The sequence below is a fragment of the Cephus cinctus genome, unplaced genomic scaffold (genome assembly GCF_000341935.2).
Source record: "Cephus cinctus unplaced genomic scaffold, Ccin1 Ccin1_scaffold0315, whole genome shotgun sequence".
NCBI lineage: Eukaryota > Metazoa > Arthropoda > Insecta > Hymenoptera > Cephidae > Cephus > Cephus cinctus.
Window position 1 is genome coordinate 41,858 of NW_014333017.1, and position 15,378 is coordinate 57,235.

The window sequence follows — 15,378 nt, forward strand, 5'->3', positions numbered from 1 at the left end:
CCTCGAACTAAATAGTGCACAAATCGCTGATATTTGAAATCGCCAAAATATTCGAGAGTCTCGTTTACATTATTTGGAATAATTTATCAGGCTATCATTTAAGTTGTAAGTCAGGCTTAATATTAATAGATATCTGATATATGTTCCATACAGTTAATCCCCTCATCTAAAGCTATTTAGACCAATAAAAAATAAAATATTGTGAGAAAATTCGGAATTTGTAGAATCCACCCCGTTTTTCTTGCACGACAATAGATATATACTTGAACAATTAACATACTTTTTGACATATTTCGGTATCCTATGTACAGATTTTCAAAAACAGAGTAGTTGATGGAAAATATATTGGCATATTTATCAACATTCTCATCTTGACAAAAGTCAACATCAATTCCATAAAAAGCACCTTAATACTGCTTATAATTTAAAGCATGAAATATAGAAAACCCTCATTGTGACGGGTTTCATTGTTCTAGTTTTAAGTACTTATGGTCTTCTTGTTTGTAAAACACCTGAGAAGCAGTCTCTAGAACTGTGGTGGAATCATTGATAAAATAATTATCTCAATTTATTTAACCTTCCCTTTTACTTCCCCCCTCTTGATAACTGTTGTCCTTAGCTAGATATGGCGTGACATGTGTTGCGTTGCGATGCTTCGCGTCGTTCATAAGCCGAGGTCATGAAATTACCGACAGAGGGGGACAAATTGCATTTTTATTAGGGAAGGTTCCTCTCGTTGGACGGACACGAGATACTCTTTATCTGCACGCCACTATTTTGTTTTTTCACTTTCTCATGTTTCTAAGTGTAACAATACCGTCGCTACGTATACAGCATCATAATATACCCTAATGATATAAATGAGTTTTCGATACGCGATATATTTACATATGATATGTTAGACTGACTTCAAATGTCATAATAAATATAATTGTATTTGCAAATGAGACGCATTTAATGAAATGTCTTTCCTCGTTCTCACTCGCTTGTAAATAGGTAAAAACTGGTTAGGTACTTAACATGATAATTAGACGCTAAAAAGATCAAATTTACAATCGAATTTGAGCATAAGCGAAAGAACCTACACTAAACAGTTAAAATTTACAGTTGAATTTGAACGCACGCGAAAAAGGCACAGTTTATGCGTCTTACATTCGGACGAATATCTTTGTACGACAGTCTATGATTATTGATCGCCAATAAAGTGTCGTCAATGATATATTTAAGACAGCCTACAAGATAACGCGATAATAAGATCGCAGTAGAGCATCAGTAATTCGATAATGAGACAACCCGAAAATCAAAATCTTCAAAAATATATATTTAGGTAAGGTTGACTCTGTCGACACTTTTTCTCAGTTATCATTGACTCTGATGATACATAGTTACCTGCAACTCGAACATTTCAGTCTAATCCTCGGTGCCTACATAACGCTTTGTTAAGATCTGTATAAAATACAAGACGTCTATCGGGACTTGAAACGTTACATAAAACGTTGTGCAGATGTCAATTTAAAGTTTATGCTCGATACATCCTTACGCAATCTATTTGGTTTTGTTACAATTTAACATCGTAGTGACTAAAGTGAACGAAACATTCGAACCTCCAATAATAAGACGCTGATCTGATTGACAGATTAAGATAAAGGAAACAAAGCACCTTGAAATCGAAACACAGTTTTTCGATAATACCCTAAAAAAATTGACAACGTTTCAAGAAACTCATGATCATTATGTAATTTTTTAACAGATGCTAAATAAATTAATTATCAGTTATAAGTGAAGCACTTCGCTCTTTATTATTATTCGAAACTTATAAATATACTGAGATATGTATTTTTTATATGAGACTCTGCCGAATCTCTTGATTTGTCACACCAATTACCCAGAAAATATGACTCGTGCTTAAGATTATATGTATACTGTTGATATCACAGGTACCAGCTATTTCTTTCTCGATTATAGAATTCCATGGCGCTATACTACGAAACTCCATACTTCACAATAAGCAAGTCATTAGGTGTCAGTCGCTAGTATAATTTTCTATTTCTGACACACGTCAACACCCATAAGTCAAGAGTAGGCAATTTTCGAAATCCAAAATAATAGAATTTTTCCAATGGATCAATCAAGTTACGAATAATCAACACTTCCCTCGTACTTAACAAGATATACTGTCAAATATTACGCAGCTGTTCAATTTGTCTAATGCACTCAAGTTCAATGTCTCTAGGCGACACGGTTAGGGCCAAGTTACACTCGTAAAACGCGCATTTAAACGCAAGGCCCGAATGATAACGTAACGTGAATTCCTCTGGACGTGTTATACCATTGGTCGACAGTATGCGTTATTAGCGTCGAAGAAGACATAGTGAAAGTATCTCAAGCACGTGTCTGAAGGGGACACTAGCATGCGCCACTCAGCTGATCGTTCGGGATACCTTGGCAAAGCGCGCGATTACGTGAGATTTTCCAGACGATGCGTAAGTAAGTCAATAGATGAATATGGCCCAATTATAATTTCTTAAGAGATCTTTTATGGCTACAAATCTATTTAACGTTAATTTACAACTCTTTTCACAAGCGAGTCGTCTGCTAGAAGATACTTATTAGATTATCGTATAGCGTCGCATGTACAAAATTTGCATGATTGTGCAATTCATATGCTCACGTAAATATATATATATAACCATTTATGCGTGTCCGTCAAACAATACGAATTCGATGAATGGGAGTGTGTTTTTTTTGTTCTTCGGAGTAAGCAAGGTCACTTATTCATATCAGCTTTTCCATTTCCCATGTCGTCACACGTTAGTAACACTTTCCAGAATAGCTATTAAAACAGAGAAAAATAACATTAGAAAATTACTTGGTGGAATATTAATAAAGTTCATTTAGTTTACATGCTTATGGGCCTGGTAAGGAACAAGTAAATACGTTGCCGTCAAATAAAATTGATACTCGTGCCGAAGGACGACAATTTCAATGTAAACATGTATCCCAGTATCGAGAAAAATCATGCTTGTTTTTTTATTTCCCACGATATACGGATGTTTGAATTACCTGATTATTTTGCAAAAATTAATACAGAAATAGCGCTAGTGTCTATGTTTATAGGCTAGTGCGTTCGAATTTTGACTAGAAAACCGGTATCGTTAAAATTATCATAAAAGGTGCATGAATATATTAAATGCATATTAAATGCATGAATATATTAAACGACCGAATTATTCCAGTTATCATCTACAGCTATAGCGATCCACCAATTGACTCTATCAGCAGCGACAAAGCAAACTACTGTTATGAACGAGCATTATTTTGCGTCAACGGTGTCGAATTTCCATACGACAATTGGTCGCATTTCTCTTCGTACATCCTAACGTAACCCAAGGACAGTGAGCTATTTTGTGGGGAGCTAAAAAGAGCCGTGGGATCGTTCGTGATCCTATCCACGGCAAAGTACAACCCTACGTGACACAGTGTCACACGATTATTAGCAATTATCTATCAATTTATTATAAATAATCTAGTACAGTGAGCCCGCGTTCGATTCAATGAATTTAAAAAAAAAACCAAACAACAATTTCAAAGAAACGAGGGAATCTAGTCTAAACAATTCCCAAGAACCAGTCTATCTCTCAGATTATAATGAGTATAATGATGTAACTATCGAGTAGAATAAATTTGAATAACGATCATTTTCCTGCTGCTATCCTCTGTGTCAAGTTAATGGTTCATGTACCACAAATTGGTCATACACGAGAGAAACGAGTGTACGTGGTAGGTTGATACGTAACCAACTTGAGGAACTACAATGTTAGCTGACTGACACATAGAGCGATAAATAGAGAAGTAGTAGTATGAGTGGGGGTAAGAAGTGCTTTTCTAGTGGTAATGTTCAGCTAAACACATGATGTTTGACGAACGTAGATGAGTTTTGTGGTGGCACAGGGGTCGGGCGGGAGTGGTGACGCTTGCGCTCGAAGGCCCTACATAAGTATCGCAAGAACGCGCCAACGTCAGTTCACAAGGTATTTTATCAGCATAGAGTCAGTCTAGTCTCTCTGTGGCTCTCTAGCTAAGAGAGAAGTGCACTGTTGTTCCCTGTGATAAAATCGATCGAACCACATTCGAAGAAGAAGGCGGCAATCCCGTTGACGGTGAGTGTTCTCTACGTGTGACTGAGATTAGTTTGGTGTAAACTTTACCCTAAAAGAAAAAGCAAATTATGACAAACAGTCTGATACGAGTGGGATTATATTATTTTTTTTCCACATCTTTGCGTGGTACATACATACTTTTGTCTTTCGTATTTCACGTCATCGTCTCGTGATGTAAATTAATCCGCGTTTATTTAGTCTTAATTTCCTTTCCACACCACGTATATTGGATCCGTGCTTACGTAGGTTCTCAAACGGGGTTATCAAATCATTTTGGACCTTTGAACTCCTTGACTCTTCTTATCATCTTGTATTCCTTTTAGGCGTTGATTCGATACATTTTGATTTTGATGGTTTCTTCACAAAGTCTAAGACCTTTTGCATTAATCTGAAAAACGTATGAGCATTAATGATCGTACGAGAATCTGTATAATTAAAGTGTGTGCAACTAGTGATAAAGAAATTGTTTGATAACATTTTTAATATTCATTCTTAACAAAAGTATTCTAAATATATCTTTTTTATTCCCTCGCACTAGAGATAGGACAGGATAACGCAAATTTCTTAAGATCTCTTAGAGTGTCAGATAAAAGGTAAAATCTTGAAAGAAATCTGTGCTAGATTGATTTCTTACTGTATCGTATAATCAGTATGATGATAAGTTCGTTTGCCAATGGCTCGAGTGATGGCAAAGTAGTGTAAAAAAAAAATAGAAAGAAGAAAAATAAAGAAAAAGTCAAGCGAGGCGAGTGGAAGCCCTCTAGGTTCCAATTGGTCCTGGTATTCGGTTGATCAAAATCCCGTTCTCTAGGAAGAATCGCAAGTTTGTTTTCACGAGTCACCATGGAGACTCTGATCGATTCCACGATTCACATTAGGACTACGCTCACGCTGACTTGAAAGTGCCCTTTTTTTCCTCTGCTATTGTGTCCTTAAAGTTTAGTCAAATCCTATTCCCGATGTTCTCACCCTATATTTTTTCTGACGTTTCAGGTCAAGGACCTACCGTTCGTTTCACCTAAATAATTTGGTAGCAAATAGAGCTCGTACGCCCATCTGTATACCTGCATGCGGCTCCTGCTCACGAACTGCTTCTGACACGCACCTCGTTCTCTGAATTCATTACACCTCAACTCCCTCTAATTTCATTAATCCATTTTTTTGCCATTCTACGATACACATTTTGCGGCATCGATTTCCATTGATATCAGTCAAGAAGGCAGATTTTCATTAAAAAGTCAAACAATCTGGTATTTGTGGCAGCCAAATTCCTGGAACACCATAAATTTTGTTAAAAACATATTTTTTTTTGATTGCGTAAGATAATTCCTTATAAGTACACTTATTTTTCATATAGATGACGACGCATCCAATATTGGTAAACACATTTATGTCATGCGACAGAATTTTGTTTTTCGAGTTATATGAATTTGACGGTTCAATGGAAAAAAAAGTGAAATAACAACAAAATTCTAGAGCCACGCGGGATTCATGCTTGCTTTAGAGAAATCTCTAAATATGTTTACAAGGAAATCTAATTCCGTAACACGGTATTAGGCCATGCAGAAAATTATAGTGGATAACAAAGATTGTTTGTCACTGATAAGATTACCGCTACGATAAGAACTACGAAAAGATGCTATATATGTGTATAGATTACTATCAGACTATAGGTATACCCTAGATTCTCAATAATATTCACATTGTGAATCATACTTTGTATGTCCATTAGTTGTTTAATATAGCGATACGCTTTAATGTTAAGATTAGCGTTTAGCTAAGATAGCTATTATCACTGATAATTACGAAAGTCTTGCTTATCATTGTTCGAAAGATTGGATGGAAATTTTTAACTCTGAAATACTCCTATATACAATATAAATTTCTCATATATGCTGAATTCATTATCAACAATCCTATCTATTAAATTTGTATCTGTACCAGAGAATAGGATGCTTTGAAAAATTATCCCTGATAATTAGCGTTGGAGAGAGAAAGAGAGAGAATCAAATATCAAAAAATACTTTTCCCTGTTTATCGTGGAGCCTTGAATCTCGTCAAGGATCGATTTTATCAGGACGTGGCCTCTGACATACGTCGTTACAAGGCTTTAATTTCCGATGGTTCGGTTCTACATTTATTTCTTCTCTTGCTCCCTTCATCACTCTCCGTCGCTTATCTTGATGAAGCACCGAAGGTAGTTCATCGATACGATTTATGAGAATCGTTCAACAAGTAAAATATAAATATCATTTTCCTTGATTCTCAAACACTGATACGAATATGGCCTTTCCAGAATGTTAACTCTGCACGTGAACTATTTTCTCTTCTCTTGCTTTTTTCCTACGAAGCCACGCACGTCTCTTTCATTGATATTTCCGAGTGCGTAACGCCAATTAAAGATTAATTAACGTACGGGTGGGGAACTCGTTAATCAAGACCAGCCTAATCCCACTACGTCACAATTAGAAATGTCGTTGTAAATATTTAGCAGGAGTCGCTTACGTTCTTCTAGCATGATCGCATTATTGACAGTAGGTAAACAAGTTGATATCCGGTCAGCAAAGTCGTCCATCGTTTTTCTGAAAAACACGCAGAATCAGTAAACAAGTATTGGAAAACATGCGATAAAAGAATTTCAAGATTGTCTTAATCATTAGATGCCACAAACTTTCGTTAATTAAAATGATGCCCAGGTATGAGGATAGATTCCTTTGACAAAGTTCTAACTTTAGTACCAGAGTATTGTAATGGGAAAGAATTTTCACGCATCAGGTTTACTCGTACTCCTCCTGGAAATAATGACCAACAATTATTTTTACTTCAAAATAAATACCGAAGACGAATCCCATGCTTTTACATCATAGTCGGTATCTCGTCATGCAACGGAAACAGGTTTTTGACCCGACATTTACTCCGCCTATACCCAAACGTGTATAAATATCATCCAGAAATCCTGGAAATTTCCTAGCGGTTCTTAAAGTGCAAAGATCACTTCGAAACTTCATCTCGCACAGCAAACTTTTCGAAAAATGATCGATTTCCTTTTCCTTTGTTTCATGATCACAATTTCACAGTAATTTCTATTCTATCAATATTAGTACTGGATATTCAGTAAAAAAAATTAATGAAAATTTATATTAATGATATTGCATCTTGTCACAGTAATGAAAACCTTGTAAATGACAATATAACAATAATAGCATCCATCCATAAATAATTCTCTGCGTGTACTATCGTGACGGCCTTGGCATTGAAACGAGCAACATACATAGTGATCGTACGTAAATACAAACGTGCATAGAAGAAAAAGCCTTGAAACGCCAGCGGGAAATACTTGGCAGCGACTGAGACACTTCCTGGCTCGAGATGCGTCCCAGTCATTAGGAATCGATCTTGATCAGTCGCTCGATGTACTCTCGACCAGTCGATTCAATTGGAAATCTCGATCACTCTAAAGATAGTGAGTAACTCCTCGTTGACTCCTTGGCCCCCTGAAAATACAATTAAGAGAATTTTTAATAATTGTTATTAGCATGATCCAAATACCTTGTGTACGACATTCTAATCGATACCTTATTGATGAAATTGAACAATGGTACCATTGGTATTGAATATGATAATACGATAACAAAGCTTGTCCTAAGTTTTCCCATGCGTCAGATTAGTTGGATACACGTCACCTTCGTTAGAGCTTTGCCAATACCATTGCTACTGAAAATAAGAGTTAAATATAGTAGCTAGGGGAAGAATCCACAATATCAAAATATACAAAGACACTGAGAAGAAAGGAGAAGTTTAAAGTGTTGGTCGACAGTGAGAGTTCTAAGCCTCTGCTAAGATGTCCGGCCACTCTTGAAATAGAGAGCAGCCCTCTCCTAGCCGGCACGAAAATAAGAAACAGACAGCAAGGAAATGCAACAGGCATGGAGGTCAGTAGCTGAGCAGCCGAACAGCTGAGTAAATTCAAAAGCTGTTCGTAGCCATGTGTCAAACGGAATTCTAACGCCCAAGATCCAGCTACGCCCTTCGAACATCAGCTGTTTCTCTGAATAACTTAATGCAATACGTACACGTTTGGTATAAGATGGAGTATTACTATGTACATTGACTGTATATACTATGCTCGATAAGACTGAATATTTTCTTTGGACGAGTAACGAAGCTCCCTGATTACTATGTGGATATTAGGGCTTCAGTTTAATTTATCATGAGCGACGGATACTGTGACAAGGCTAGATGAACATATTCGGTTGTCTCTTGTCACTGGAAAATACCCAAGGAATGAAGCGAAAAAGGCAAATAAAATAATACTCTGTGGTTGGCAAATACTGTCGGTTACAGCTCTTTTTTAATCATTGTACCAGTCATATGTCAGGGCAACGCGACAAAATGTCTCTCTGTTGGGGGGCTTATGCGATAATTTTATTTTTTCTACTCCTCGGGTCCTTATCGTTTAATGGAACTTTTGATTCGGACATCGCCTACGCTACTACTCGAGGATTAAGTAACTAGCGTGGTAATTTACGCCGGACATTTTTTTTCTGTCGTCTGTACTACTGACAGGAATGAATTCCAGTAACTCAGAACAAGCCAATTGGTACTTATTAACATTTTTTTGCAAATTTATACTTAATACCTTGACATGATTCTTTAGTTCTAAAAAGTTATATAATGGAAGACTTGACTTTATAAAATTAGACTTTATTAATCTACTCAGACCACTTCATTTACACTTTGATTTCTATTACATAACCTATCGTTGAAAAGAAAAAAACTGACCTTACTCAATGTCTAGCTTACTCCTATACAGATCGAATCAAGCACTTTGAACGATAAGTAATCGTTCACAACACTGATTATCTGACAATAGTCAATGTCAATAAGGTATTTTGAATACAGAAGTAAGGTAGAAATCCAGTATTCCTTAGCGACACTTATGAGAAACAGCGACAAGCTGTCTCCGTTGAGGAGCACCAGATGCATCTGTTATGTTTCTTTAATAACGTTAGTGAGTCTCTACAATTCCTGTGCCGTTCACAGAATCAAGATAAATGCAGACGCAAGCGCGTAAGATAAACTGTCGTTGGAGCAACGCGTAGTAGAGGGTGAGCAGCCGAAAATCCATCGAAAAACAGAAAGCCAGGTTAGGGATGGGTTCCCGGCGAGTTTGTGGCGTCCGGGAGGGGCGCCTATATAAAGGCAGGCGTCGCCGCCTTCGTCAGTGCGTTGCTCTCACGGCCGAGTTACTTCAGGAAACTAGAGTTACACAGCCGCACGAATTGAATTTATATTTTCACGTCTAATTGTGTCTTTGTCAAAATTGAGACGCAAAGAAATTGTTGAATATCGCCAAAAACTCGATAGCACGTGTAGCGTGTAAAGCGAGCGTGATATACATATCTAACTCTATATCTATATACCTATACAGTATCGAAGAGTGTATTGTCTTTTAATCGGGTGACGTTTCTGGCAATCTGGCATCGTTAATTAAAGTATACTCCTCTAATTGGTACCGGATCAAATAGATACAATGAGCTTCAAAGTTCTGATAAAGATTTGCGAGACAGGCATCTTCCAGCGCGTCTCTGGACAGAAGCCAGGATGGATTTCTGTGGCAAGGTGCTTCAGGTGAGTCGAGTATAAAGAGAGAGTTTGACTTTTTCCAGAGAAATTCTCTTACGTGCTTGGGCCTTCATGAAAAATGTCGCTGGGCTCAGCTGGGCTGGCTTTATAACACATATACGATGAGGATAGGAAGCATTCAGATTTTTTTAGCTCCAGTTATTATGAATATAGTTTAGTTCACCTTCACACTGTTCACGAAGGATATGAGATAGCATTACTCAGATAAGATGAATATGTATACTACTTTCCTACTAACTTGTTGAGTTTTATACTGACTAGTTTAAATTCTCTCGATTCATTATGAAATTACATGTCCTAAATTCGAGACCGTTATTAAGTCTTGTTAATTCAACTGGTAAAGCATATGTTTATATTATCTACTTATCTTATACAGATGTTTACAATGGCAGAGGACACGAATAACAGAACATTCGTGGAGAACCTTCAATTTAATGTTTCCTTTGTTTTAAAATGGAGTAGTAGCACACAGAATTCAGTATCCGGGTGCTGTAATTAAAAGGAAAATATTTCGTTATGACGGATAGAAAAAAAACTTATTACCGACACACTGCAACCTTCGCAAGATTTAGAAAATTATTTTTCACGCGTGAAATCGTGCATGAATTGATATATTGCGAAGTCAATGCCTATCGGTATTTATCAGCCAATATGAAAGGGCAAAATGGGGTCATTCCATGCACAATACCAATACATTATATCCTAAGTTAATTTAACATTAAATCATCATAAAGTGCTAAATTTGACTGTTCTCGAAAATATGTCAAAAAAATTTATTATCAATCGGATGAATACCCTGATAAGTCAATGAGATAGCAGATTTTATTATGGAAACTTGATAAAGAAAACCATATTCATTTGGTCCACCATTTCATACCTATCTAGATTATAAAATAACAAATGACGTGACCTATCTCCGAACGATAAACACTCTAAACAAAATTATGAAATCTGTACTGGTTCTTTTTTGGATAAACTCATCAGGTGCATTATCGATATAATAACTCAAGGCAACTATCACTATCTAAACTATAAAACAATTATACAATCATTTCCATAATGACATTAACATATCATAAGGAACTAAGAATTTCATCGAAAAGGTTAACGAATGATATTTCAAAACAATACCATTCTCAGGCATGCTGGATTGCACTTTCAGTTCATGCGTTCACTTACAATGGTACTGAATATACATACATAGCTTGTATTTATGGTGATGACAGATCGGTAATAGACAGTGGCAGTGGCTCGGGTCATGCTTGATTAAAGGAAAGCAGGCGCACCAATTATGAATACGAAAGGTCGGCCGTCGTTTAACGTAAAATTTCAAAAGAGAAAAAATGAAAATTAGGAGAAGCAGAAAGAGAAAGATATATAAGCGCTGTTCGTTAAATGCTCGTCATAGCATTCACAAGGTATCCAACGTGGATGAAGAGTTGCGCATATATCGTGCATGCATGGAACACGTGCCTTATGCGTGTTATGTATATCACACTCCCGTGTGCGTTTAAGTGTTAATGGTTACACTATGGCACTGTGGGTGGGTGTGTATACGCCTTCATATGCATTGCTGCATGGATCGGACATTCCTACAGCTTGATACAGTAGCCAAGAAGTGTCATGGAAGAAAACTGAAGAATGAGTTGAATTAATTAATAAAAAATTACGGATGACGCTTATCCATGCTTATAAAATTATTTTAGGTTATGATATCTCGTTTACTGCCTTACCTCTTCATGGAAACAGCTGTTGCTTCTGATATTATGTTTCTATTTGTTTGTATCATAGTGCCCTAGTCCCTATTTTTGTTTGCAAGGCTCTTGAATCTAACTTCCATATGCAAAAGTAGCCAAAGTCATACCCATTTCATAAATCTAATATTAGAGTTGGCGTTCTATCAATAACCGCGACACGTCCTTACTCGTTTGACGAGGCGATAACATTATTTTTATGAATATGTATCGATCGTACCGGGTTTATTTTAGTTCTTACATTTCTCATTATTCGTAGGGCAATCTTATTTATGTGACACTACTTTGTTCTCTTGGTGTTCTGCAGGCGAATGTATTTACCATTTAGTTTAGCAAAATATGCACGAACAACTAACAACACTGTATAGAATATGACTGTACACCACCGTATACATATGCTACTGATTCTTTGTATCCATCATGGAATAGTACTGAATATGTTACATGAAAATTTAAAGTTTGTCATTGTCTTTACAGCACCACTATGTCTCGTACCGTGCTCAAGGACTCGCCAAATGCGGCCCTCGACAAGTCTCTCCTACAGCGTTATATAGATCTTCCTCAGCCAGATAACAAAGTGCAGGCGAAATACATCTGGATTGATGGAACAGGCGAGGGACTTCGATGTAAATCAAGGACTCTGGATTTCATTCCGAAGGATCCGAAGGGTGGGTATCGTTGCTGTAGATAATATGAAAGAGTAGTGGTTAAGATATATAGAAAATGTATGAGAGATACAGTAAACAAGCTTTCCTTAACCTTTGTAATATCCCCTTCTAGTTAATTATCAGAAAACAAAAGATTTCTCAAGTTTGCTTCAGAAACGATAAGACCAATCTTTACACGTTTGTTAATGTACTTTGCGTTTTGCTGCAACAGAGTTATATGATTGTACGTTTAGTTCTGCCCGCGTATTTTATCTTCGCAGTAAAATCATGGAGAAAGTTTTTATCCTACACACGTTTACCTTAAGTCTTGACCGGTTTCTTAATTTCTTTATGTGGATATGGCTGTCCCATGTTCTTCGTCAAGCAGACACGATCGACAAGTTTTGAAACTTTATGGACAATAACCGTTGGAATTATCTTAAAGGAGAGAAGAAGGGTTTCCAATAGATTGCGTTCTTAAGGACTGATTCTCATCGCGGTTTAAATTAAAAAGTGAGGAAATGTCAGCATAGAAATAGATATAAAAATAGAACGTTACGAATACATTTATTTTGCTTTTTCTTTGTCTGCTGTTAGCATCCAAATATAAAATGTCTATTTTTTATATCTGCGCCGATAGATTTAATATATGAAAATCGCAGAATACTAGAAGTGTTTAGTCTGTATGCTGCACACTCTGTCTCATGGAGCTTTGTCTATTTATATTTTCGTTTAGCTAGCCAAATTTGTCTAATATCATTCTTCTTTCATATTAAGTGAACTTTCGACAATGTCCCATAGATTTACAGTTCTGTTTAAATTATTTTAGAATTACCTATGTGGACCTATGATGGCAGTTCAACGTATCAAGCTGAAGGAGGCAACAGCGATATCTTCCTGTCTCCAGTAGCAATCTACAACGACCCATTCCGTCGTGGAAACAACAAGTTGGTTCTATGCGATACCTATACCAGTGACAAGACTCCAACCAAATCCAATCGACGATATAAGGCCAATGAAGCCATGGAGGCTATCAAGGATGTGGAACCATGGTTTGGCATCGAACAGGAGTACACGTTCTTAGACTTCGATGGCAGACCTCTCGGTTGGCCCAAAAACGGTTTCCCAGGTCCACAGGGCCCTTACTACTGTGGTGTAGGAGCTGACAAAGTTATCGGCAGGGAAATCGTTGAAGCTCATTATAGAGCTTGTCTTTATGCTGGAATCAACATTGCTGGCACTAATGCTGAGGTTATGCCTTCGCAGTGGGAGTTCCAGGTTGGACCATGTGTTGGAATCAGTGGTGGCGATGACCTCTGGGTTGCCAGGTTTCTCTTGCATCGTATAGCTGAAGAATATGGTGTGATCGTTACTCTTGATCCAAAACCTGTTGAGGGAGCATGGAATGGTGCTGGAGCACATACGAATTTCTCAACCAAGGCAATGCGTGGGGAGAATGGCATTGCGGAAATTGAAAAAGCTATTGATAAGCTTAGTAAGAAACATTTGAGACATATCCAGGCCTATGATCCTCGTGGAGGAAAAGATAACGAGCGTCGCCTCACTGGACATTGCGAGACCAGCAGTATACATGACTTCAGCGCTGGTGTTGCTAATAGGAATGTCAGTATTCGTATTCCTCGCGGTGTGGCCGAAGACAAAAAGGGATACCTCGAAGATAGAAGACCTAGCAGTAATTGTGATCCCTATGCAGTTTGTGAAGCTTTGGTGCGCACTTGCGTTCTAAATGAGTAAATTGTTCCTTTCTTCAAATACTGCATTATTTTAAATACTCCAAACATCGCAGTATTTTAAGAAAGATGTTATTTATAAGGATGAGTTAAGTATTTACTCATTAAGGAATTCTATAAGCGCACTATTATCCCCTACATGAAAGTGCTCGTTTGTTACGTTATTAAATAAATCGTTCTAAGGATATTTAATAGAAATTTCATCTTTTTACTCTTCTTTCCCATAATTACCAAATCTTGAGTTTTCGCTCAAAATTCTAATTATTATTTTTATCACAAAATACTGAGAGCTTCGTGAAAAAGAATATATTCTTTATAACTTTGAGTTTATGTAATATTATTGAAAATAGGATGAAATGCTGCATTTATCATTATATAGAGCCATATGAGTAACTTCAATAGTATATGTAGCAACGTTAAATAATTATTAGATTTTGAAGATTCTTTGAAAATCTATAACTAAGCCTTCATAGCAGCCTTCAACTGTGCCTGCTGAAACTGTTGTTGAAGTTTCCCCAAGACATCCCGTTGCGTATCTTGCTTTTTGTCCAGGCTTGCTATCAAGTCTTCAGTACGTTTTCTACAAAGGACACCATATGAACATACTCTAATATCATACAGATGTCAGTTGTATTAAAGAATGACACATTATAGTTACTTACAATTCTCCAGAAATGTATTCCATTCTCTTGGCAACATTTTGCTTAGCCTCGTCCAATTCTTGTTTTACGAGTACAGGACCAATGAGTTTGAAAACCTCATTACCAGATTTTAACAAATCTAATTCCTCCTTCACAGCTGTATTTTCATTAAGCTGTCCATCCAATTGTTGTCTCTGATTAAGAGCTTTGTGGTAATCTAATTGAGAGAAATTGCAATGAAATAGCAGATAAATAATAAAGGTATAATTTTATTGCCATGTACTAACCTTTTTGAATGTGTTTGAACTTGTCAAGTTCACTTTGTAGTTTCTTTTGGAGTTCCTCAACCATTTTTTCGTGCAATACGAGAGAGATAACTAATAATAAATGCACAACGATGTTCCTGACTTATATGGTTATGAAGCGTTGGCTACAAAATCAACTTGAATCAACGGAGTCAACTTCAAACGTAATTTCAGAGACGAGTAGAGAGATGTACAACGTTACGGTTTTAGGCGATACCAAAAACATAGCGCTGAATCAGAGCGGCGAATCCGGAAGCAGAGTTTCGTGATCATCGCCTTCGTCGATAATGTGGATCCCGTCGTAACCGAGCTGACCGCAATCACGAACGTGTGGATTAGTGTGGATTGGCAGGTACAGGTTCTCCGCTACTTATCGCTCGTTCCCGAAGCAACACTTAGAACGAGGAAGCTCATCGGACATAGCCTAAATATTTTTTCTTTGCAATCCTAAGTTTGAGCGCACAGTATAAGCTC

General features: G+C 37.0%; 2 protein-coding genes and 1 long non-coding RNA gene across 12 annotated transcripts; 1 reads left to right on the top strand and 2 right to left on the bottom strand.

Moving 5' to 3' along the window:
• The first annotated feature begins 3,970 nt into the window (after nucleotides 1-3,970).
• On the top strand, nucleotides 3,971-14,156 carry LOC107266453 (glutamine synthetase 2 cytoplasmic). 3 transcript variants are annotated; one of them, XM_015736940.2, is made up of 3 exons: nucleotides 3,971-4,160; nucleotides 12,038-12,228; nucleotides 13,037-14,156. In XM_015736940.2, the coding sequence occupies exons 2-3, from the start codon at nucleotides 12,045-12,047 to the stop codon at nucleotides 13,960-13,962; spliced, it is 1,110 nt and encodes a 369-aa protein (XP_015592426.1). In that variant the 5' UTR covers nucleotides 3,971-4,160; nucleotides 12,038-12,044; the 3' UTR covers nucleotides 13,963-14,156. The 3 variants fall into 3 exon arrangements, with proteins under 3 accessions (XP_015592426.1, XP_015592427.1, XP_015592425.1); XM_015736941.2 differs by lacking the exon at nucleotides 3,971-4,160 and adding an exon at nucleotides 7,512-7,623; XM_015736939.2 differs by lacking the exon at nucleotides 3,971-4,160 and adding an exon at nucleotides 9,377-9,791.
• On the bottom strand, nucleotides 4,079-11,796 carry LOC107266458. 8 transcript variants are annotated; one of them, XR_003059350.1, is made up of 9 exons: nucleotides 8,943-9,273; nucleotides 7,736-7,871; nucleotides 7,445-7,654; nucleotides 6,832-6,952; nucleotides 6,577-6,742; nucleotides 6,185-6,503; nucleotides 5,225-5,431; nucleotides 4,299-4,548; nucleotides 4,079-4,209 (listed from the first exon to the last, which is right to left on the bottom strand). It is a non-coding gene; the product is annotated as an uncharacterized LOC107266458 (long non-coding RNA). The 8 variants fall into 8 exon arrangements; XR_003059348.1 differs by lacking the exon at nucleotides 8,943-9,273 and adding an exon at nucleotides 11,540-11,796 and having other exon boundaries at nucleotides 6,185-6,742; XR_003059349.1 differs by lacking the exon at nucleotides 6,185-6,503 and having other exon boundaries at nucleotides 6,666-6,742; nucleotides 8,943-9,316.
• A 92-nt stretch (nucleotides 14,157-14,248) lies between the features above and the next one.
• On the bottom strand, nucleotides 14,249-15,164 carry LOC107266457 (prefoldin subunit 6). Its single transcript, XM_015736947.2, has 3 exons — nucleotides 14,887-15,164; nucleotides 14,621-14,816; nucleotides 14,249-14,538 (listed from the first exon to the last, which is right to left on the bottom strand). The coding sequence occupies exons 1-3, from the start codon at nucleotides 14,948-14,950 to the stop codon at nucleotides 14,418-14,420; spliced, it is 381 nt and encodes a 126-aa protein (XP_015592433.1). The 5' UTR covers nucleotides 14,951-15,164; the 3' UTR covers nucleotides 14,249-14,417.
• Between the last annotated feature and the right edge of the window lie 214 nt (nucleotides 15,165-15,378).

Excerpts from the sequence above, each read along its gene's own strand:
- LOC107266453 (XM_015736939.2), top strand. The coding sequence starts at position 9,694 with ATGAGCTTCAAAGTTCTGATAAAGATTTGCGAGACAGGCATCTTCCAG. Across the intron at positions 9,792-12,037 it reads TCTGTGGCAAGGTGCTTCAG|CACCACTATGTCTCGTACCG; the intron begins GTGAGTCGAGTA and ends TTGTCTTTACAG. Across the intron at positions 12,229-13,036 it reads CATTCCGAAGGATCCGAAGG|AATTACCTATGTGGACCTAT; the intron begins GTGGGTATCGTT and ends AAATTATTTTAG.
- LOC107266457 (XM_015736947.2), bottom strand. The coding sequence starts at position 14,950 with ATGGTTGAGGAACTCCAAAAGAAACTACAAAGTGAACTTGACAAGTTC. Across the intron at positions 14,817-14,886 it reads GTTCAAACACATTCAAAAAG|ATTACCACAAAGCTCTTAAT; the intron begins GTTAGTACATGG and ends TCTCTCAATTAG. Across the intron at positions 14,539-14,620 it reads GAATACATTTCTGGAGAATT|AAAACGTACTGAAGACTTGA; the intron begins GTAAGTAACTAT and ends TGTCCTTTGTAG.